Genomic DNA, 22007 nt, shown 5'->3' with positions numbered 1-22007 from the left:
GGGTGGGAATCCCGCATTTCTGCGCGGCGCCGCGGCCGGCGCCCCCAGCGGGCTCCACTGCCCGCCCCTCCCCCGCTCCCCTCGGGGGTGGCGGTTGTTGTTGTGGCAAAAGTTTCCGCGGCGCTGAAAACACGGCGCAGGTTGCGGGGGAGGGGGTGGAGGGGGGTTACCCCGGCGGCGACCGAGGGGGCCGGGGACCGCAGTACCCCCCGCCTGCTCCGGCACCACCGGCCGCTCCGGGCGGGCACCGTTCCCCGGGCGCGGGGAGGCCCCAGGGGACCGGAGTGCTGGGGGGGGGGGGGCAGCGCCGGTTCTCCCGCATTACTATTATTATTATTTTTAACTCTTATTATTTTTCCTGCCCTCGGCGGGCGGGCGCGCACGCCTCCCGCCCCTCCGCAGGCATGCGGGCTGGCTGCGGCGGCCGGGGAGCGGGGGGTGCGGGGGGGTGGTGGTGGGGGGGGTGAGCTCCCTCCCGCCCGCCGCCTCACACGGCGGGGCGGGGCGGAGGCGGCGGGGGCGGAGGCAGCGCGAAGGGAGGGGAGAAAAAAAGGGGGCGGGGCTTTCCCGCCCACCTCCCCGCGCCTCGCCCACGCTGAGACCGGGCCCGAACTCATCGCCGCAGTGTCCGCGGCGCCGGCTCCTGCCGCTTTAAGCGGCCGTGCCCATTGTTTGCGCCGCGGCCAATGGGCGACGGCGGCTGCGGCGCGCGCAGCCAATGGGCGCGGCGCGGGGCAGCGCGCGCGCCGCCCCCGGCTCTATAAGAGGCGCCGTGGCGCCGCGTGAGTCCCCACTGGCTCGCGCAAAGCCATCTTGGCATTGTTCTGCTCGCGCCGCCGCCCGCGCCGCCACAGCCCCGCCACAGCCCCGCACGCCCCCGCCATGTCCGACACGGCCGTGGACACCAGCGCCGAGATCTCCGCCAAGGTGAGCCGCCGCCCCGCGCCTCGCCCCCCCCTCCTCCACACCTTCCTCCTCCCCCCTACACCCCACTCGCCGCTTTTTTTCCGCCTGTATTTTTTTTTTCCGCGAGCGATTTTTGGCTTTTAAAAAAAATCTTTTTCCCTTTTACAAATTTTTTTTTTTTTTTTACCCCCTCCACGCTTTCCCGCCGCCCCCTCCCCTTGTTGAAGTTCGCGGTGGGGCTCGGTGCGAGGCCGCCGCGCTCGCCGTGCGGAGCTGCCTCCGCCGTTTCTTTGTCTACAGCGTGCGGGAAACGTGCTCGCCGCCCTCGCCGGTGCTGCGAGCCCCGCCGTGCCGCGCCGGGCTCCGCGGCCCGCTCCCTCCCGCCTTCCCGGGGACAGCGGCGGCGGCTGCGGGGCCGTCCCGCCGCGGAGGGGTTCGGGGAGGGATTGGGGGGGTGGGGGGGGCTCGGGGGAAGCACGGTTGCGCCTCGGCACCCGTCTGCGGCGGGGGGATGGCGGCGGCGGGCAGCGCTCGCCTCATTCAATCAGCTGCGGGAGCTTGACAGCCCCGTCAAACTTGGGTCCCGCTCGGCCCCGTCCCTGCGGGGGGGGGGCGCTCCGGAACATGCACCGGCGGGTTGGGGGGGGGGGGACGGACACGGACGACAGTGCCTGTTGTGGAGTTGCTCCTGAGAAGGGGTGAGGGGGGCGGCGGTTGCTATTTCGGAGTTGCGCCCGGTTGATGCGGGATGGGGGGGCAATTGCTGTGTCGGCGTTACCCCCGGAGGAAGCGGGGGGCAGTTGCTATTTCGGAGTTACCCCCCCGAAAGGGGGGGGGGGGGGGGGCAGTCGCTGTGTCGGAGCTGCCCTGTATGGCGGGGGGTTGCTATTTCGGAGTCGCTCCGGAGGCGGGGGGGGGGGGGGGGGGGCAGTTGCTATTTTCGGAGTTGCCCCGGCGGGGGTGGCCCCCCACGGCGGCGGAGCTGCGCTGGGGCGGCGGGGCTGGGGGCTCCGGCCCCGGGCCGAGCTCCTCGCAGCGGGATAACTTTGCGAGTCGGTACCGGGAGTGATGGGGAGCGGTTGGGGAGCGCCCATACCGACCGGGAGACGCTCTCCCGGGAGTCCCCGCTGCGGCTCCCGGCGCCCGCCTTTGTCTGTGAGCCGCGGCGGAGCGTCCCCCGGGGGCACCGGGCACCCGGGCGGGCTGCGCTCCCCGTCGGGCCGTGGGCGGAGATGCGCCCCGTCGAGCCCGGGGCCGCGGCCGGGAAAGTTGAGGGGGGACCCGACCCGGCCCGGGCGGGTGCGTGGGAAGTCGGCGGGGGATGGGGCGGCCGTGTCCGGGGGGGGCCTCCTCACCCTGCGCCCCGGCCGGCACCGGGTCGAGCCGCTCTCGGGGGAAGCGGGGCTGGAGGTGAAAAAGGAGGAAAAAAAAAAAAATCCGGCAGGGAGGAGGGTTTGCAAAAAACAACCAACAAAACGCCGTTTCTGGCAGATTTCGATTTCAGTTCTGTTTCCCGCTCCCACAGCCGGACCCCCCCACCCCACCCCCGCCGCCTGCCCTGCCTCCGCTCCGGGGCCGCGGCTCGGTCCCCGCTGCCTCCGGCTCTCCGGGAAGCGGCGAGGCGGGTCGATCCCCATCCCTCCCCGGGGGAACGGGGCCAAGTTTGCCGTTAACCTTCCCCTGCCCTTTACAGCGTGGGGGAAGGGGGCCTCGTCCCCGGATCGCCCTCCCGGGGGTTGGGGGGGAGGATACGGGGGGTCGGTGCTGCGGGGCGGGCGGAAGCGCGCACGGCGGCAAGGTGACCCCCCCCCCCCCCCCCCCCGCCGCCGCCACCGCTACACGCACCCGGTGGCGGGAGGGGGGTGGTGTGCAGCGCGGAGGCACCGGGGCCGTTCGCCCTCGTCCCGCCTCGCCGTCCGGAGCGCTCCCGGGAGGCGGGGAAGGAGGGGGGTGGGGTGGGGGGTGTCCCGCCCCGCCCGGGCGGTGGCTCCGCGCCGAGCGCCGCCCTCGGCCGCCGCCGCCGTGCCGCGGGGCGCCCACCACGTGCGGCCTTGCCCGCGCCGCCCCCTGGGAGCCGGAGTCCTCCGCGCCGCCCCCGCCGGGACTACACTTCCCGGCATCCCGCGGGGCGCCGGGCCGGCGCGCTGGCGGGCGGCCAATGAGAGGGGCGCGGGGAGTGGCGCGCGGTTTGAACGGCGGCCGGGCGCGTGGCGGCGCGGGGGGGCCCGGCCCGCGGGAGGCGCCCCCTGCCGGCGGGAGGCGCGGGCGCGGCTCCTTGCCGGGGCAGTGGGCGAGCGGCGCGGGGGACTCCCGGGCCTTTCCGCCGGGATCCTGCCCCCCGGCCCCGCCAGGAGCCGCGGCTGCACCGGCAGTTGCTGCCGCTCGTGCCCCGGGAGCGGAGCAGCAGCGAAGGTAGAGCTTCCCGGGCAGTTGGTGTATGACTAAACACCATTGCTATTTTATGGACAAACAGCCTCGCCACACCTATAATTAGAGGCTCTGTCAAAGCTTCAGAGCTAAAGCAGTCCTGCTGCACGGACTCCCGGTTTGGAGGCTGCTGTACACATCTGTCTGTTTGTATTGGACTGGGCCTGGGGAAAGGGAGAAGCTGTGGTCCTCTCTGCAACCCTGTTGCTAGCACAAACTTCATGACCTGGCATCCTGATGGTTGTTAACTGAGAGCGTCTTCAGTGGTGCGGGAAAGGTCAGGGCTGGAGATCTGTCCAGCTAAAATCCCCGAGAATGAGTTGTTCCTTCACCGGGAGAATCGCTTACGTTTTGTGAACGACTCTTTGAAAAGAACCGTCGGGCATAGTGAGATGTGGAAACTCTGACTGCTTGATTTGCTCTGCAGTTAACTTAGGAAATGCTTTGTTGCCCTCATGCCCGTGTGCTTGATGGGAGGCAGTGGCTGCCGAATGCAGCAGCGTGATGGTGCGCGAGAGGTTAAGTGCTTGTGATCAGCCTCTGGGGAGTAAGGGAGCTGGAGCTGCTGACAGTGTAAAACTGTGGTGGAATTGGGCAGCATGGAGGAGATGGCCTGGGATTTATATGTGAGCAGCAAAGGGAGGAGGGAGCTTGTGTTTTTGTTTTACCCCAGGCTCCTGGGATGCTGGTTTGATTAGGTGAGGTTTGATCAACAGGTGTAGTTGCACCAAAGCTTGCTTCCAAAGAAAGCCTTTCCTCAGTGCACTGGCAGCCTGGGTGCCTCCGGTAACAGCGTCTGTGCGTGTCCCTCTGGGTCCCGAGTGGTTTAAATAACCTGGTGGTCTAAAACCCCTGCGCTGTCTCACCTAAGCAAGCCTGCAGGGTGCTAAAAACTCTCCCAAAACAGAGCACAGTCCCGCTAGCAGGGCCAGGACCCTGCTCGTACCCGCCGGCATTCCCACAAGGAAGTGACAGCGGCTCAGCGGGAGTGAAAGTGCCCGCTCGCTGCGGGCTGCAAGCAGCCGCAAAGGGCGGGTGGGAGGGGGGCAAAGCCGCTCACTGCCGCTGCTGCAGCGGAGTAGGGAGCTGCCAGCAACTTTTAAACACCTCGTGGTTGCTGCTGAAGCCGGCTGTGTGGCTGTGCTGCTGGCCCCAGGGAAGGGCCTCTCTGCTTTCCTTGGCTGGGGTAACGCTCCTTGTGCTGAAGGATCTCGCTCCAGCTGATGGAGGAACAGAAGGGGAGGAGGATGCAAGCAGAGATGCCAGTGTTAAATCCAAGTGTTCTTTATGCGGGAACATAAAGTTGGATCTTCTCAGCCTGTTTGCCGAGCGACTTGGCATGACATTTTGACAGTGATCAATAGCAAAAACACACAAGCTCCCGCTCTCCTCTTGCTCTGCTCGCGGTGGAGATCTGAACCGAACTAGCCAGGCACGGCTCTTGGAACAGTGTAAAAATAGACTTCTTCCCCCACCCCATCCTGTTACACTTAAAGCTGCGAGCTGGATACTGGAGTCTCCTTTCTGCTGCTGCGAGAAAGACCAGGCGTGTAATATTTGCTGTATGATTTTCCCCAGGCAGGGCAGAGACCACAGTCTCTGCTAATGAGTCCCTGGGATTTGTTCCTGCTGTGAAGGTACTGAGCAGCCATGGACGTCCGCAGCCCTGGGGCGGCAGAGCCTGTGCATTGGATGGGGCTGTCGGCTCTCCATGGCATTGCAGGAGCTTGCGTGGACTGTGCTAAGATGGGCAATCAGCCAGCTCTGCTGCTGTTGAGCATATGCAGGCGGCCAGCTCTGTGTGTTTGGGAGCTTGGAGGTGAAACAGAGCAGTCTCTTTTTTAGATAGCTGCTCTCTGGCAAGGCTGACTTGGATTGAGATTCTCCCCCACGCTCTCCCGTTCCCAAGGAGGAGCCAGAATGTGGCGACCAAATCGCAGAGCAAATCGGTGTGAAGAGAAACCAGCTCCCGCTCTCTCTATCTCGGACTGTGTTTTTCACACCTGATCTGCAGCTTCTCTGACCCAGGCAGCTGGAATCGGGGTGACATCTCTGCTTTTCTGCTCCTTCCAGGATCTAAAAGAGAAGAAGGAAGTTGTTGAAGAAACAGAAAATGGCAGAGATGCACCGGCCAACGGCAACGCTGTGAGTATGGCTACAATCTGCAGGGAGAGGCAGCCCTTACACCAACGCCTATTTATTTTCCTCTCCCTTCTTGCTTTTGCTGTGAGCTTGTCCCCAGCTGTGCTGAGAGGAGACCCCTCCAAATGACAGCACTGTGCTGTGCAGAGCCCTTGAGCCTTTGGGGCTTCAGGTTCAGCAGATGCTCCTGAGTCTGTGGGCAGTTCATGTGTGTGCAGAAAGGAAGGGCTGGGCTTGGATCCCCTCCCTGAAAGCCGAGTGAGGTGCCACCTCCTCCTTGGGCGCTGGAAAAGGAGAGGGGGGGGGAAAAATCAAACCCTAGAATTACAGTGTTACAATCAGTTGAGCGGGGGAAACACATTGTGTACAAGTAAACCGGTTGGTTTCCTATTTTTAACGTGCTGGGGGAAATTCACTCTGCTGCATTTCAGTTTGTCACAAGAGCCTTTGCAGTCTTTGTCTTGGCCTCCAGGCTGCAGCCCCAAGTTACTCTAGCCTTGATCCTTCGTGCTTGGGCTGCCCGCCTCGTGTGGAGGCAGGCAGGAAGCGGGACGTGCGCCTGGGGCTCCGGTGGGCTGGTGCTTGGCTTTAGGCAGGAAAGGTGGGGACACGCACTTCTGCTGAACATCTCTTCCCCCTTCTCCCTTCCCCAGTGCATTTTTTAAGTGATGTTTTGTCTTGCCAAGGAGAACGAGGAAAATGGAGAGCAGGAGGCTGACAACGAAGTAGACGAAGAGGAAGAGGAAGGTGGTGAGGAAGAGGACGAGGAGGAAGAGGGTAATGGTAACTTTCTTTGTTCCCCCCCGCCCCCGTCTCAGGCCTATGTCCTGCCCTGGACAGCAGGCTTGGGGAAGCAGAGGAGAGCCGAGAGCAGCATCTCCCCCTCGCGGCTGTGGCCAGGTGGCTCTCACCAGCCGGGCTTGCTCCTTCCTCGCTTGCCCAGGCCACCAGTGCTGGGAGTGAAGTCAGCCTTGAATCCCTTCCAGCAGGTTGAGGGCAGATTCCTTCCTTCCTCCCTCCTCCAGCCAGACGGCACCGTACCACCACGGCGCTGAATAAGCGCATTAACCTTTCCGTGCGAATAGTAAAACCTGCCCTTGGCTCCTGTGATCACAATGGCTGCTGCAGAGGCGAGTGCCGGCCCATGGGACGGGGACAGCCCTGGATGGCCTATTGTCACCATCCTTGGTCGTGGAGCAGCATGTTGAGAGGCTGATGTGGTCCCCTCCCAGCCCTTTCCAGGCTGGATCCCGTGTGGAAGTGGGCAGAAGAACCTGCTGCTGTGCTGCTTCGAGCCTTCCCTGTGTCTGCAGGGTCCTGGCGTCTCCCTGCCCTCCCCTGCTTCCTGACCTGACCCAGCCTGGAAGTGGGTTTTGGCAGCAGCCACCAGAAATCCAGCAGTGACTTGCCGAATCACTTCTCACCCTCCCCGCTATTATTTTTTTTCCCAAGATCTGCTTGGATGAATAACATTGTTTATTTTTATCGCTCGTTAAGGCTGGGAGAAAACCGTTCTTGTTATGCTGAAATGAACCCTTGATTAGCTGTTACTAGGTTAATTCCCTGTGAATTTTTGGTTTATGTGCTGACCTACTAACCTGTTGGTTAGTTTTGGGAGACTGGGACAGGGCTGAAAATTTAGTGACCATTAGGCCAGCGCCTGTTTGGACAGTGTAAGCAGGGAAAGCTGCCTCCTCTGGGGTAGCGCTCTGCTCTCAGCAGCCTGCTGTCTGCTCTGCCCTTCAGTAGGAACTGGTTCACTGGGAAAAACTGGGAATCGTGACCCTTTTTGTACTTAGGATTTTAACCCCTGGGGACAGAGCGTAGTGCTGCTGTATGCTGTCCTGAGCCCACCCACCTCTAGCCCTGCTTTCGGGGTGGAAGAGTGAGGAACACTTGCCTCTCCCAGCTCCCCTCAGGCAGGAGTGGGGATGCGTGTGCTGCCCGCGCATGTGTGTGGGGTGCAAGTGTTGCTTGGATACTGCTGTGACAAGCCCAGGGAGCTTCGGTCCCGCAGTGCCAGCCCTGCTCTTCCCAGCTCGCCGAGCACAGGCATGATTTGGCACGCAGTGCTTGGAGGTGCTAACACCTTGCTGGGATCCTGCACGGGCTCTGTCCGGCTGTGCCTGCTGCCCTCGGGTGATCCCTGCCTGAGAGCTGCACCTGAGCAGCTGAACACTGCAGGAGAGAGATTTAAAGGCAGCGAGTGCAGCTTGCATCAGCTTTTTCCACCACTTACGGCCAAACTCCATCCTGGAGTTTGACAGCAAAGGGGAGCTTGAGGGTATATTTTTTTTCTCACCCTTCTCCCCATCCCATCTCATTATTTGCTTTGCTTAAAGCAGCTCAAAGAACTAAAAATGCTCCCAATCAGCTTGGCGCTGTCACCTGACGCGCCGGCCGGCCCAGTGCATGCGATGGCTGCTGGGGTGTTGATCCACCGCTGGGAGCTAATCTTGGCCCTTCCCGCTGCATGGGCCACGCCGTGGCTGGGCACACGCCGGGCAGAGGAGAGGCGAAGGGAGGATGGGCTGACCTTAATCCCCCCGGCTGTCTATGCACTCGTGGTGCTGGTTTAAAGCCAGCTTACTGGCCTTAACGCTCTAAGTTTTAGTAGGGTCTCCTGTTACACAAGAGACTCGTCTCAGCAGCTGAGAGGTTGCTCCTCCTCTGGACCTCCGGTCTTGCCTCCGACCCCCCAAAACTGTCTGAAGGCGATGGACCTGCTCGTTCTGATCCACTGGCCTATTTGAGCTCAAAGTGGGTCAAAGCCCAGAGCTCTCTGCTCATCCTCCTCTCTGGCTGTAAGATAAGTTGGTAGCATTTGTTTGCTGTTCTGATAATTAGAAAGTGTTCTGACTCAGAACTAATGCGTCCTGGCTCTCTTAACTCATTAAAGATGGGCTAATAGCAGCGAAGGGAAGCAGAAATAATCTGGAACGGTTATGCAGAGCAGCCACTAGAAAGAGTTTTTTCCTCTTCCCCCCCTTTTTTTTTTTTTCTCCCCTCCCCTTTTTGCTGTGATTTTGGCACTCGCTGTAGGTGCTGGTTTTGCTGTCCTGTTGCCTGTGCTACAAACATGGTGTGAGCCAGGCTCGATGCTGCTAATCCTTATTTCCCCTTTGGTGGGTTAACTCGGTTGGGGGATGCCCCGAAAGCCCCCCCCCACGTCCTCAGGCACTGCTGTGCTGAGCAGGGTCTGTGCTACCTGGGAAGACAGGACACTGGACATTGCCGTTTGGGGCTGAGCCAGGATTAAACCCAGAGCGGGCAGGTGCATGGTGCTGTAACCCTCTGAGAGGGTCTGACGTTCCTCCCCTTCTCCATGTAGGTGAGGAAGAGGACGGTGATGAAGACGACGAAGCTGAGGGAGCCACAGGCAAACGGGCAGCTGAGGACGACGAGGTAGGAAGCCAGTCCCTCGGAGCTGCCCATCTCCCCAGAGGGCTTGAGAGGAGCATCAGGGGGGCCGGGCTGGGCTCTGGGGCTGGGATGCCCTGCCTGAGTGCTCCCCGTGCCCCTCTGGGGACGCGGCCCAGTTCCGTTTATACGCTGGCCCGGTTAGTGGGGTGTCCGCTCCGGCTGCACGGAGCCGCTGGCCGGGGGTTGGGGAGCCCCAGGGTGCTCGTGGGGTCCAGGGCAGGGGTTGCAAGAGTTCTCTCTCTAGCTGCGAGAGAGGATTTTGCACAAGGGGTAAAACACTGATGTTGCTCTGTACTTGTCCCTGAGGTGGGAGGGGGACGCAAAACCATCTCCTGCCTCACTGTGCCCGCCTTGGTGGGGCTCTCGCCAGCCCCCCCAGCAGCCTTGCTCTCCGTCCCCTCTCCTGACGGCTTTGCTTTCCCCCCAGGACGACGACGTCGATCCCAAGAAGCAGAAAACCGATGAAGATGACTAGGCAGCAAATTATTATTATTTTTTTTTTAAATAAGGAGGAAAACAAACCAACAAAAAAGGCCAGCGCGTCCTCTTCACCCTTGGGACCCCCCTCCCCTTCCCTCCCGTTGCAACCCCCTACCCACACACACCCCCCTTCCTCCCCCCTCCGCCGTGGTCATCCTCACCAAGTAGAGTGAACCCCGTCCCCGGCCCCCCGGCGCGGCGCTGCCACTCAACGAACATACGAAACGATTCGCCCGTTAGCGGGGAGAGAAACCCCCCCTTCCCCCACAGACCCCCTCCCCCCAAGCACCAAAACTTCAAGGCCCTGCTTTCTTTCTTAAAAGTACTTTAAAGGAGAATTTGTTTGTATTTTTTATTTACATTTTATATTTTTGTACATATTGTTAGGAGGTCCGCCATTTTTAAGTGATCTCGGATTGACCAAAAGGGGGGCTTTGAAGTGTATATCTCTCTTGTTACCTATCTCTGACTTTACTTGTGGTGTGACCAGGCCCAAACCATTATCTCAAAGGAGAATAAAACAAAACCTTGTAAAAAAATTAAAAAAAAAAAGACAAAAATGCAAAAAAAAAAATTTACAATCTTATTCTGAGCATTCCAGTAACTTTTTTTGTGTATGTACTTTAGCTGTACCATAGATCGTGGTTTGTATGAGGTGGCAAGGCCAAAGATAAAAAGGTTTTCTTTTTTTTTTTCTGTCTATGAAGTTGCTGTTTATTTTTATTTTTTCTTTTTTTTTGGCCTGTTTGATGTATGTGTGAAACAATGTTGTCCAACAATAAACCGGAATTTTATTTTGCTGAGTTGTCCTAACAAGGCTGCCTCCCAACTGCTGCTTTTTGTTTTGGTTTTCATTTGTTTTAGTTTTTTATTTCTTTCTCCCCTTCTTTCTCCTCTTCCTTTCTTTCTTTGCTTTGGACTTGGGCTGGGAAGAGAGTTGGAGAGAGGGCAGAGGGGTGCAGGGTGTTGCTGGGGGGTGGTGTCTGTGGCCCCAGCTGATGGCTGCAGCGCTGGGCCTTCCCCTGCTGCTGGTGCAGGGCTGGAGAGCTGCAGCGGTGCTGCAGCGTGGCCTTCACCCCATCCTGCACCCTCCCGCTGCTCCCAGGGAGTGGTGGGGATGGGCCAGCTGGAAAACAGGCCCAAGGGAAGCGAACTGGGGTGCGTGGGGATGGGGTGCTCGGCAGCGCTGCTCTCCCTTTGCAGTCAGGCTTGGTGGGGAGTGTTTGGCTGGTGCAGTGGGGATGAGAAACCCATCCCAAAACTTCCACGTCTGCTGGGGGCTGGGGGGTGTCGAGGCTGTGTAAGTGCCTCCCCACTCCTTTGGGCTGTGCGAGGCTTGTTTACAGCAGGGTAGGAGGGGTGTGCTGGAGGAGGCAGTGTCCAGTGGGGATTCACTTCAGCCAGAACTGGTCCCTGAGGGGTCTTCCAGCCTGCACCGCCCACCCAGCAATTGCTGGGGTGCCAAGTTAGCAGCAGAGGGGTGGTGGTGTGGGACCCGGGAGGCAGGCTGGGCTCTGTCTGTGTGCTCTAACCAAACCAAAACCGCTGTAACAGCCTCCACCTCTGCTGCTTTGCTCCTAACCTTCCTCCAATTCATTTCTCCTCCCTCCTCTAGGGCGTTGGAGCTCAGACAGCTCAGCCTGCTCTGCCAGGTGTGCGGACACCCCTTTGGAGGAACCCGCCACGTAGCTGTGCCTCCCAAACCCTCGCCCGGCTCCAGCGAGTCCCCTTTCCCCCGCTGACCCGCCCAGATGGTCTCATTTCCTCCGCTCGCCCTGCAATCCTGGCAGTTAGCGTTGAGATGCTGGAGGGTGATTTTTTTTATTCTATTTTTTTTTAAGAGGAACCATCGTGCATTTATTGCTCTGACTGCGAGGGTCACAGCTCCTCCTGATCCCTGGGAGCAGCCAGGTCACTTATTCTGTTTATACCGGTGGCAAATAAGCTCAAAATCTGGCTCCTTGTCCTTAATTATCCAAGTAATCGTGGTGCTAGCTGATAGCTTATCAGATTTACTGCCTCGATTCACGGGCCGTATCCAGGCCTGCCTCTCGCCTGCCGAGGTGTCAGGGCGCTCAGGGCAGGGCTGGAGGCCAGTGCTAGATTTGGTTAGCAGGTGCTCTGATGTCCCCAACGGGATGTGACAACGTGGGAGCAGCAGACAGCGCTGCCGAGTGTCACCATACGGCTGGGTGGTGCTTTGCTGTGCAGCGCCAGGAGCCGTGCCCGTGTCCCCGCCGCGGCTGCCCCGCGCCCAGCTCGTGCACTGCGGTGGGCTCTGATGACGTGCGGTTCAAGCTGGCGCTCACAGATTTGCGAGGCAAATTATTCAAATAAGTTTCTGCAGCCGAGGAGCTGGTGAGAGCCGGCTCCGTGTGTCACCAAAACGTGGGGAGCCTGCACACACAGCTGGCGTGAAGCCCTCAGGTGGGAGATTTAAGGCGGGCAGTGGCCTTACTGCCCCCCACAGCAGAGCAGGACCTGTCCTAGGGCCTGCAGCCCCCCCAAAACCTGGGGGTCTTGGGTAGTAGGGTCCTCTTTGGTGTGGGATGGGGGTGTGGGGTAAAACTGGAGGCTGCCCCCCGCCTCCCAGCGCGACAGGCTGGCGATGGGCAGGGCATGGAGCAGCCAGGGGTGAGGAGAGGGCAGGCCAGGGGGAGCCCCCAGCCCCACAGCTCCTGGTCCTCGCCCAGCTGCCGTGAGCCCCATGGCCACTGGCGATGGGGAGCACAAGCCCCACTCCTTTGCCTCCAGCTGTGCAGGGCAGCCCCGGTGTTTCTGTGCCCCGTCCTTATCCCCTCAAGGCTGGGTCCTGGGGGGGTCTTTCAGCCCCCCGTCACCCCATGTCCCCTGGATGTGCTCCTGTGGCTTCAGTGCAGAGAGGGCAGGTGCTGCTCCAGGCACGGAGCAGGGAAGGGACAGGCTGGTCCCAGCGCTGGGGGCTGAGACTGGGCACAGCTCAGTGCATGGGCCGCTGCAGGGAACCCCCTCCCCAGCCCCACTGCCTGCCCGGCCCCAGCCAATCCCCACACACCGCCACAGGCTCCCAGCCAATCCCACGCTGCCACTTGTCCCTCCCTCCCCTGTGCTGCCTCCACCAACCACAATCAAGCAACACCCAGGCCTGACCAATCATGATCCGCCACCTGTGCTTGCCCCCAGCCAACCACGTGCCGCCACCTGTCTCTGCTGTCTCACCAATCGTGGGGTGAGGGAGACCGCTCTGAGCCAATCCACAGCTGCCACCTGTCCACTGGTCCAGCCAATCAGGGGCAGCCACACCTCACCCAGGGGTATAAAGGCTGCTCAGGGCTGGTCCTGTCTGAGGCTGGAGGAGTGATGGTCCTTTGAGGGAGCCTTCTGCTTCTGCGGCTCTAGGGGGAGAAAAATGCAGGCTTGAAGGTGGCTCTTTGTCTCATTTGGTGCCTGATGCCGCACTGGGTGTTCTGGGGGAATCCAGAAGGCTACAGGGATTGCTCACCTGGATGATGTCTTGGGATGGGGACCGGGAGCAGCAGAGAGGGCTTGCAGGAGGTGTGCCAGCTGAAGGCACCGCCAAGGATCTTAGAAATGGTCTACCTGGGTGAGCTGGCCTTGTGCCAGGGGCTGCCTGCTGGCACCTGGGGAGTCCCACCTGCCTCTGCTGTGCAGAAGATGATCTCAGCTGCTGCCTGGTGACCAGAGTCAGGCTCCTTGTGGGGCTGATGTCACGGGACTGGAGGTGAAAAGTGTGTGGCCATTGTGCACCTTCAGGCATGGTGTTGTGATGCTGGGTCCCTCACCTGGAGCTTCACAGGTCACATGTTCAGCTGTAACCCACAGAGCAGAAGTATTGCTTGTGCTGCCCCTTGCCTGCAGACATGACCCATGTGCTGTGGGTGATCTGAATCCTGGTTGGACTGCTGGTCCTGGAGACCATGGAGGCGAATGGCTGAAGCTGTTCTGGGGTGTGCTAGCTGGCTGCTGACCACTGAAGATAGCCCAGGTAGCTCCCAAATGTAGCCATTGGGAGAGCTGCAGGGTGCCTGGAAGGACTTAGGTTGTGCTGATGTGTACAGGCAGCCACTTTGACCAAGGGCAGCCCTTCCCAAGGACTCTGCTGTGGCTGGAGCAACCGCATCCTGCATGTGGCTGAACAACCAGGTGAACTGAGAACAACTTCCACGTGGTCAGCCTGAAATGCAACGCACCAGTGGAGCTGTGCTACCAAAGGTCACAGCTGGTGTAACCAGTGGGGCTGAGCTCATGTCCTGTGGGCAACTGGACTGGGTCTGGACCAGCAGACCTATCTCCAGTCCTGACCTCCTGTCTGTAGTAGGTTAGGACCTGTTTCATCAGCTCAAGCTTGTCCTGCACCAGCTGTAGTTCTCAGCCTCATCCAAAACTCTTCTTGTTTCATCTTGACAACCTTTGTGAAATTTGGAGCACCTTGAGAGCTTGGTGGAGAACCTGCCTGTGGGGAATGCAGGACTTGGACTCCAAACTAGACACAGGATGGGGTTACTAGTGCAGTTTGTGTCTGGGCAAATAATTGGCATTGACTTAAGAGTCTGATGAGTGAAACTGCCTTTCAGGCATGACTCCTCAAGATCACAAACACAGAAGCACTTTTGGTGTGTTGCTGCTGAAAATAAACACGAAGAGCTGTTCCTCTGGCGGAGCAATGGCTCAGGGTGGGAGGTGTTCCAGGAGAGCGGGCCCCTCAGGAGTGGGCTGGGGAAGCCTGGGGCCCTTGGCCAGTCTTGGCTCATCCCACATAGCAAAGATACTCCTCCTAAATGGCATAGGGATGTTTGTGCACTTGCCCTGAGAGCTGTCTGGTATGGGCAGGTAAGACCAGCCCACGCTGAAGAGCTGCTGCATGCCCCATGGCCTGTCCCCCTCGGTGAGCTGGGGCAGTGCTGGTCCTGGACCCTGACTTGGCAGTTGGAGGGACCTGTCAGTCCCCAGCCCAGTGGAGGTCCTTGAGATCTGAAACCCAGCTGGATGCTAACCCCTGCTGCCAGGTCTCTGTTGGGCCACCACCCCACCCCTTCCCTGCTCTGGGGTGGGAGCCTCAGAGAGGGAGCAGGGTTGGGGTGCCTGTGGCTCCTGTGCAGACACTGGGAATCCTCCGTCTTTCCTTGTGCCAATGGTTGCTCCGTCTTGTCTGGCTGAGCTGATCTTCTCCAAAGGGCAGGAGTGCAGGAGGAAGGGCTGTGGGGGGTCCCTCAGCTTTGCATACCCCAGGGAGGGCCGTGAGTCCTGTTCATGGCTGGCAGCAGAGCCCCGGAGGATGGGGTAGGTGGTGGGCTCGGAGGCCCCTCCATAGTGCTGCACCACACACGACCCAGAAAGAGACCCGGGAGGAAGCGGCGAGTGCTGCACTTCGGGGCAGATGGAGACCTGGAGAGGCTCTTGCATCACCTTTGTAAGAAAGCAGAGTGTGAGCGAGGCAGCTGGGGGATGAGAAAGCCCAACCCAATTAGTGCTTGGAGAATCCACAGGGATGGAGACCTCAGGCCATAAATCTGCAGGGATGGGGTCTTTGCATGTGTCCTTTCCTGCCCCAGAGGGAGGTCTGAAGGCGAGGGGCTCTGCCTCTCCCTGAATGCCAGCTGGGTGTCAGGTGGGGACATGGGTTCTCCAGCTTGCTTTGGGCATGGGGGTGCCCCAGGCTCTCTGGGCACCTCTCTGTCCCCGTCTCCTTTGCCGCAGGCAGAGCAGGCTCCTGGCTCTGGTCTTTCAGGGATCTGGAAACCAGCACCCCTCTTCCATGCCTTGAGGCAGGAGGTGTGAGGGGTGATGCAGCTGGTGCCTAAAGCCAGAGACCTGGATGCTCAGTTGGTGCATGACCCGAGGGCAACCCAGGGCAAGTATGAGCCACCCGCTCTGCGGCCGGCAACTTGGGCACTGCCAGCCCCTGGATCCACAGGCAGAGAAGGGACGTGGTTCCACACTCCCTGGCTGGAGTGTCAGGGAGTGTGGTCTGCCTGGGGCTGGGGAGCCTGCTGATCCTCCCCGGGGTTGGCTCCACCGCCAAGAGAGGCCCCAAAGGCAGTGTGAGGGCTCAGAACGGCTCCCAGCTGCCGTGGGGTGCACCTGCAGGGATGGGTGCAGAGTGAGCAGCCCAGACCCCTGGTGAGCCAAACCCCAGCCATTGCAGGGGCTGGCTCCCTGTCCTGGGGCAAACCCCTCTTAGTGCTGCTTATCCCCCCAAGGTGAGGATGTGCTGCTTCTCTGGGGACCCCTCCCAGGGCAAAGGTCTGTCCCTGGGACGGACCGTGGGTGCAAGGCTGCAGCTCTGGGGCAATGTCCCGGGGAGGTGAGCAGTGGGCAGGCGCGGGGCTGGGGGGCTCTGCTGTGGGAAGGGGCGACTGTGGGGCACTTGCCCCCAAGCAGACACTGGAGATGCTGCTCCCTGCCCCCCCCGTGCTGCACCATGGCCTTGGGGCACCCCACAGAGCAGGCTGGTCCCCAGCAAGGGCTGGGGGCTGCGTTTGGCCGTGGGGAGCCCCACTGGGCTGTTAGTTGGGGCCTCGGGCTCTTGGAGCTCCTCATGCATCCTCTGGCTTGGCAGGGGTAGGGCCGAAGGAGAGCCGAAGGCAGGCACGAGGCACAGAGGGGTCGGTGCCTGTGGGAGATGCTGGGACGTCGCACCCCGTGGCAGGAGCGGGAAACCGTGTGCCCACCGGTACCCCGGGGGGGCTCCGGCCTGGCAGGGGGCTCGGCACGTTCAGCCCAGCACAAGGGCTGCTCCTCTCTTGGGGTAGAGCTGGTGGCACGTCCCATCCCTACCTGGCGTGGGGCTGACCGGCCCCAGCTGGCCCCCGGTGGCTGTGCCGGGGTCCCCGGCCGGTGCGGTGACCGAAGGCAGCGTCCTCCCCGCCGGCGCGGTGCCGGCGCTGTGCAGTCCAGGCACTATTGCTGTATTGCAGCACCATCTAGTGCCGTGGGATGGGGAAGCCCAGCACCCCAACGCTCCCCTCGAGAGCTATGGCAGCACGGCGGGGACAGGCCATGGCTGTCCGGTGTCCGTGAGTCGTGCTGCCAAGGCCAACCTGCCAGGAAACCCAAACGGGCTGTTGGTGACTGGGATGAACGAGCGGCACAGCGTGTCCGCTGGCCTGGGGCAGCCAGAACCACCCCCCTGGGCCCCTGCTCTGCGCCAGGGAATTTCCTGCAAGGATCTGGGGAAGCATCAAGCGCAGGTGTTCCCAGTTCCTGAGTCAAATGTATCTGGCCTCAGCTGCTGGTTTTGCCACCTCCTCCCATGGATATTGGGCCTCTGCCCTCTCCTCTGACCACTTTTGCTTCTCTATGAGCCAGGTGACCCCAGGTCTGCAAGTTCCTCACTGTCAGGGTCTTCAGCTCTCTCTTGTGGCTTCCTCCTGTATCTCCAGCGGTTTCTTGGTGCTCATCTTCCATAGCTGGTGTGAGTGTGATCCCTTCCCACAACTGGTCGCTGTTCCCCTTTTGCACACCCAGGGCAATGTCAGCCCTTTACAGCCTGGCTTTTGGGACACCAGGAGAGCTTTCTGCAGCTCTGTCCCACTGTCCCCTCCTCCATACTCTGTGTCCCCAGCTTGTCATCCCTCCTGGTTGCCTGCCCTGCTCCCCACCCTGCCTGTCCCTGGGGTGCTGGGAGAGCAGGCAGGGTTTTGGTGCGGGGAGGGTGGTGCAGGCAGGATTTTGGCACAGAGCTGGACGCCATGAGAAGGGGATGCTCTGCAAGAGGGGCCATGGCGATGGCTGGCCCCACTGCCCTCCTGTGGCGGGGGGTTCCGGTGGGGAGAGCTGATGTAGATGTCAGGTGTGCAGTGGGGCGAGGTGGGTGACAAACCCCAACAGGAATCCTGCCTGGGTCCCACGGCACCAGGGGCTGGTGGCCAGAGGCTCCCTAGGGCAGCAGGAGTTGGGCATCTTGGACTGAAAAAGGGCCCTTTGGGTCCTGCCTCTGCCCTGGTCGCCCTCCTGTCTTTGGGGATGGATGGGGCTGCACCCAAGTCACCTGGCAGCCCCGCAGTCTCTCTGTCTGAACAGTTCGATGGCTGGCTGGGGCTCTGCCTGCACTGTCCCGGTGACCGGGAGCGGGACTTGTGTCCCCCAAAAGGGACAGAGGAACTCAAACCTTAGAGCCCTCCTGTCCCCCTCCCAGTGCTGCCTGGGGAGGACAGAGCTGGGTGAGGTGGGACAAGATGGTGCTGACCCCGCAGGCTGCCTGCCTGCTGCCACGTGCTGCCCGCTGCCTGCCCGTGCTGCCTGCACCCACGGAAAGGTAAGAGTAGCAAAGCAGGCACCGAACATAACGTGGCCCTGGGCTGTTTGTGCGCCTTTTGTTCGTCAGTAACCTTCATGAATCAGCTAATTAACCGCATTAGGCCGGCTCTGCTTCCCCGCCTGAGCGTTATTGGGCAGGGCAGATCTGGGGCAGCACGCCAGCAGGAGCCCCAGTCAGCTTTGCCAGGCAGTCGGGCAGCTGAGAGCTCCTGCGGTGGCTGGGGAAGGTGCCTGGATGGCAGCCGGGGTAGGTAACACCCTGATGGGGTGCTGGCGATGGGCAGCAAGGGTGTGAGAGCCCAGTAATTGCTGTGTGAGGGGGAAGAGCTGGCCCTGTTCCCCCATCACGCTCATCGCAGCACGCAGGCAAGAGCCCAGGGCACCCAGGGGCAGGGTCCTGCTTTGCAGCCAGCCCCGCAGCCCATTGACGGGTGCTTTTTGTTGCCATAAGCCAAACCCATGCTTCAGGGTGCCTGTATTGTGTGATGGACCCCAAAACCATGCAGAGAGCTTCCCTAAGGCCAAAAGTGTGTTGTGCATCACCGTTCTCCTGTGCTGCCTCGTTGCTTTTACCCAGCGGTTGTGCAACACCCCAGCTTGGAGGGCTCCCAGGTGAAGACATGGCTGAAGGGCAGTGAGAATGAAGCTTGCTGACGGGCTCGCGGGGTGGCTCACAGCCCTCCCAACGTGGGGAGCTGGCAGGGAGCAGCCTCCTGAGCACGTTCCCTGCCCCGAGGCTCTCGCAGAAACAAATGCCCTCTGCGTGCCGGCAGCTGGAAGGCTCTCGTGCCCGCCACGGGAGCTGCTGAGGCCAAAACTCCCAGCTGTGAACAATGAGCCGGGGAACGCCGCGGCTGTCGGCTGGGGTTCACCCGCGGCGGAGGCTGCTGCTGCTGAATCCGGCCGGTTCCCTCTCCCGAGCTCCGCTTGGCCAGTCAGATGCCGACGGCTCCAGTGAGAGCCAGAAGCAGCAGCTCCAGGTGAGCTGGGGTTTTTGCGAGCAGCTGGGCTCTGGGAAGAGCCAGGTCCTCACCTGGCCCAGCCAGGTCCTACTGGCCCAGAATTGCCCCTCTCACCACCACGGAGCCCTCCTCTCATGCAGACCCTGGTGTGTGGACCAGGCTGGAGGGTGTTTCCCTGCCCCAAAGATGCCTGCCAAGGCCGTGAGCTCTCAGGTGGGAACTTTCTTGGTAAATAAAAGGGGGAATCGCTGTGTTGCTCCCCCCACCACCTGCCTTTGCAGAGAGGGTGGCATGGGGCTGCTCTCGGGCCATGGCCAGAACCACCCCAGGCACATGGATGGGTTGTGGCAGTGGTCGCACACACGCCCCCGACCTCCTGCTCTGCTCTCGCCCTTTCCAGCCCCACTTTTCCCTTTGCTGGTGCCTTTTCTGCCCCAGTGCCAACAGCCCTGTGCAAGGGACCTGAGAGCTGCCCGCGCCACACTTGGGCCCCAGGGATGGGACATGCTGAGGGCAGTGCATTGGCCGTGTCTCCTGCCCCTTCTCCAGGGCTCCCAAATCCCCATCAGACCCACGGGGAGGGGACCCACAGCTGCTTGGAGGGCACAGGCTCCTGCTCTGAGCACCTGGGGGCCCTTCACCCTGATTTTGGGTGGTGTCTAGTCAGACCATGCTGTGCCCCCCTGCCCTACCGGGGCCTTTCTGCCGGCTGGATCCGGGCCCCTGCTCTCCCCCCGGGCCCGGCGTTTGCTCCATCAGTTCTTTAAGGGAGGCTGGGAGGAACTGGGAGAGACTGGGGGGGACTGGGAGAAGCTGGTCCAGTGATAGGAGTGGGTGAGTTGCCAGCTATTTCCCACGGAGCCACTTGAGGGCGGCAACGAGCCGCCGCAGAGCTGCCTCCGCGGGGCCGGCCAGCTTGAACTGGGTGAACTGGGCGAACTGGGCCAGCCCGGGCGGGGCGGGCGCGGGCGGGGAGGAAAGGGGCTCCTCGGGCCGTCTCAGGAGCCGCGTCCCTCCAGGGCCCTCTCTCAGGGCAGCTCAACCCGCGGGAGCCGCAGCCACGCGTGTCGGTGGCCACCTAAACCCCCTTGGAGACGAAGCGTGTGGGGCTCTGCCGGGGGGCATCCCCGCAGGAGCCGGGCTTGCCCGTAAGGTTAAGTGGGCACAAGAATTGAAAGCTTGTTTGTCGTTAGAGGAAAAAGCATCCAGGTTGGGTTTGGTCTGGTTGGGAGCACCCCACTGCTGCAGGGCAGAGCCCCCCGGCACTCGGCTGCAGCTCAGCTTGGCGAGTGGAGACGCTTCTCCCCAGACACCTCCTGTGCGTGTGCCCAGCACAGCACCTGTCCTAGAACAGAGAGGAACCTGCTCTCAGGACCCTCCAGCTTTTCTATTTCCTCTTTGGATACTTTTTCTCTCCTCTTTGATGGCGATCGCATCGCTGGGTGTCGTTCATGCTGGGTGTGGAAGGCAGTTTCAGCTGCTCTCTCTCCCCGCAGGCTGCTGAGGAGACTCTGCCCTGCGGGTCCAGCAGGCTGAAACCCAGCAGCTCATGAGAGGGCTCATGAGACAGCTGCTACAATGGCTAACGCTCTTCTCATGGGGATTAATGGTTCAACTTCAATTCACCTGAAAAAAAAAAGACGCTCTGTCTCTCCCACATATGCTCAGTGGCTGAATTCAGGATCTGAAATGACGCGTTTCACTTCCCTGTGACTGTGCCGGGAATCTCAAGCCCAGCCAGAGGACAGGCGGATCAAGGTGTCGAGTGACCATAAAGCTGCCCGTGATGTTTAAGAGCGGGAGCTGGAGGTGCCGCCTTCCCAAGGTTTACACGCACTAGAGCGAATTATAAACGACAAGGGGAAAGAGCAGCGGTAGGGCTTGAGAAGCCTGTGGTAGCAAAATTGTCACCACGTGTCATTAAAGCCGCGCGTGTGTGGGGATTGCTGGCATCAGCAACCGCAGCTGTGGCTGCGCTTCAGGGCACTCAGCCCAGCCCAGGACTGAGGCTGGTGGGCTCAGGGGAACACGGGATTTCCAGGGGGGTTCGAGTGTCCCCAGGAACTTAGAAAAGCAGAACAGCGTGCAGTGCTGGTCAAGAAAGTGGTGACTGGGCACGCAGGATGAACAGAAACGAGGCCAAGGAGAAACAGTCAGGAAACCTTTCCTATGTGGTCAGCTGGAGGAAGAGGAATTTAACAAGGGTACGGGGGCTGTGGAAAGGCCGGTTCTGCTGCTGGCTTAAGTGATAACAGTTTGTGCCTGCTGCGAGGCGTTCTTATCACGGAAAGGAAAACGCACAGAACTAACATTTCTTCCCTTCTTTGGACGGTAGGAATGTTTTAATTGAGAAATTTGTTTTAATTACATTAGGTGATATCACAGTCTATTTTACAAGTTCAGGGTAAGAGGATGTGTGGACCAGTTACACAGAAATCCAGTGAAAGGATAAAAACCTACAACATGAGAAAAATGAAAAGGTTAACTTAATCCCCCAAAAATGAAACGCATTGCGAATTTGGTGTGAGTGGAAATGGGAGATTATACCAGGATCCAGAGAAGTACAAAGGATGAGACTAACATAATTTACAGTATTGGTTCTGCATGACCATCGTTTGCCCGTGTTCAGAGACAGCCTCTATTCCCCAGTGCACCGCTGAGCAGATGGTCCTGTCTCTGAGGGTTTGGTCTGGTCTTGTCAGAGAAGAAAGCAAAATAACTGATGGGCAAAGGTCACAACCCACGTTGAGCTGGTCCCCAGGGTCACCGCCTACAGGAGTGTCTTCCACTGGATAGTCGGGGGGTTCTGCACCAAGAACTGTATGGAGGAAAACTAAAACAGCTCCAAAAAGCCCCATCTCAAACGTAGAAAAGTCTCACTCTGGAAGTGCTTACGAGAAGATCGTCATCATAGAATTTGGTTTCTATAATAACATTACCACTGTGGAAGGAAAAGGGAGAAAGAAGAGGTATTAGAACAATGCATGAACAGTAGAAAACAACTGCTCCCCTCACTGCTCTGACAAGCCTGGGCTGACACCTTGACCCCCGCAACAGGAGCTGGGGTTTGGAGCCGCGTGCGGTGAGCACTGTGTCCTGATCCGGGGGCCGTCAGGGCTGCAGGAGCTCTCCACTGCATTCCTACGTGGAGCAGCTCCCCCATCCCTTCCGTGTCACCCCCTTTCTGGGCACAGTACCACACAGGCTGCAGAGGGCTCACAAACAGCAAACTTCTGCTCACGTCTGTTGCTAAAAATAAACTAGCAGTCCCAGCACCTTCAGGCCCCTCTTTTTCTGCAGTGAATTGTGAAAACCAATGGGAATTCTTTTTTTATTCCCCATCTCTGTCCTCTAGTGCTGAGCAAGCTACTTCAAGCAACTTAACATGTCACTTCCCTCAAGCAATGC

General features: G+C 60.2%; 2 protein-coding genes across 3 annotated transcripts in view; one reads left to right on the top strand and one right to left on the bottom strand.

Moving 5' to 3' along the window:
• Positions 1-703: 703 nt before the first annotated feature.
• On the top strand, positions 704-10194 carry PTMA (prothymosin alpha). The gene is given in 6 exon segments (XM_074878704.1): positions 704-856; positions 859-927; positions 5407-5478; positions 6165-6252; positions 8807-8880; positions 9326-10194. Coding segments are annotated over 6 exon segments (489 nt in total). The 5' UTR covers positions 704-718; the 3' UTR covers positions 9374-10194.
• A 10716-nt stretch (positions 10195-20910) lies between these two features.
• PDE6D (phosphodiesterase 6D) overlaps positions 20911-22007 on the bottom strand; it is a 40123-nt gene continuing 39026 nt past the window's right edge. For both annotated transcript variants that reach the window (XM_074878700.1, XM_074878701.1), the window contains exon 5: positions 20911-21540. In XM_074878700.1, the coding sequence (XP_074734801.1) occupies positions 21459-21540 (82 nt within the window). In that variant the 3' untranslated portion in view covers positions 20911-21458. The remainder of the gene's footprint in view (positions 21541-22007) is intronic.

This window comes from Strix uralensis, chromosome 9 (genome assembly GCF_047716275.1).
Source record: "Strix uralensis isolate ZFMK-TIS-50842 chromosome 9, bStrUra1, whole genome shotgun sequence".
NCBI lineage: Eukaryota > Metazoa > Chordata > Aves > Strigiformes > Strigidae > Strix > Strix uralensis.
This window is presented reverse-complemented; position numbering and strand designations above follow the sequence as displayed.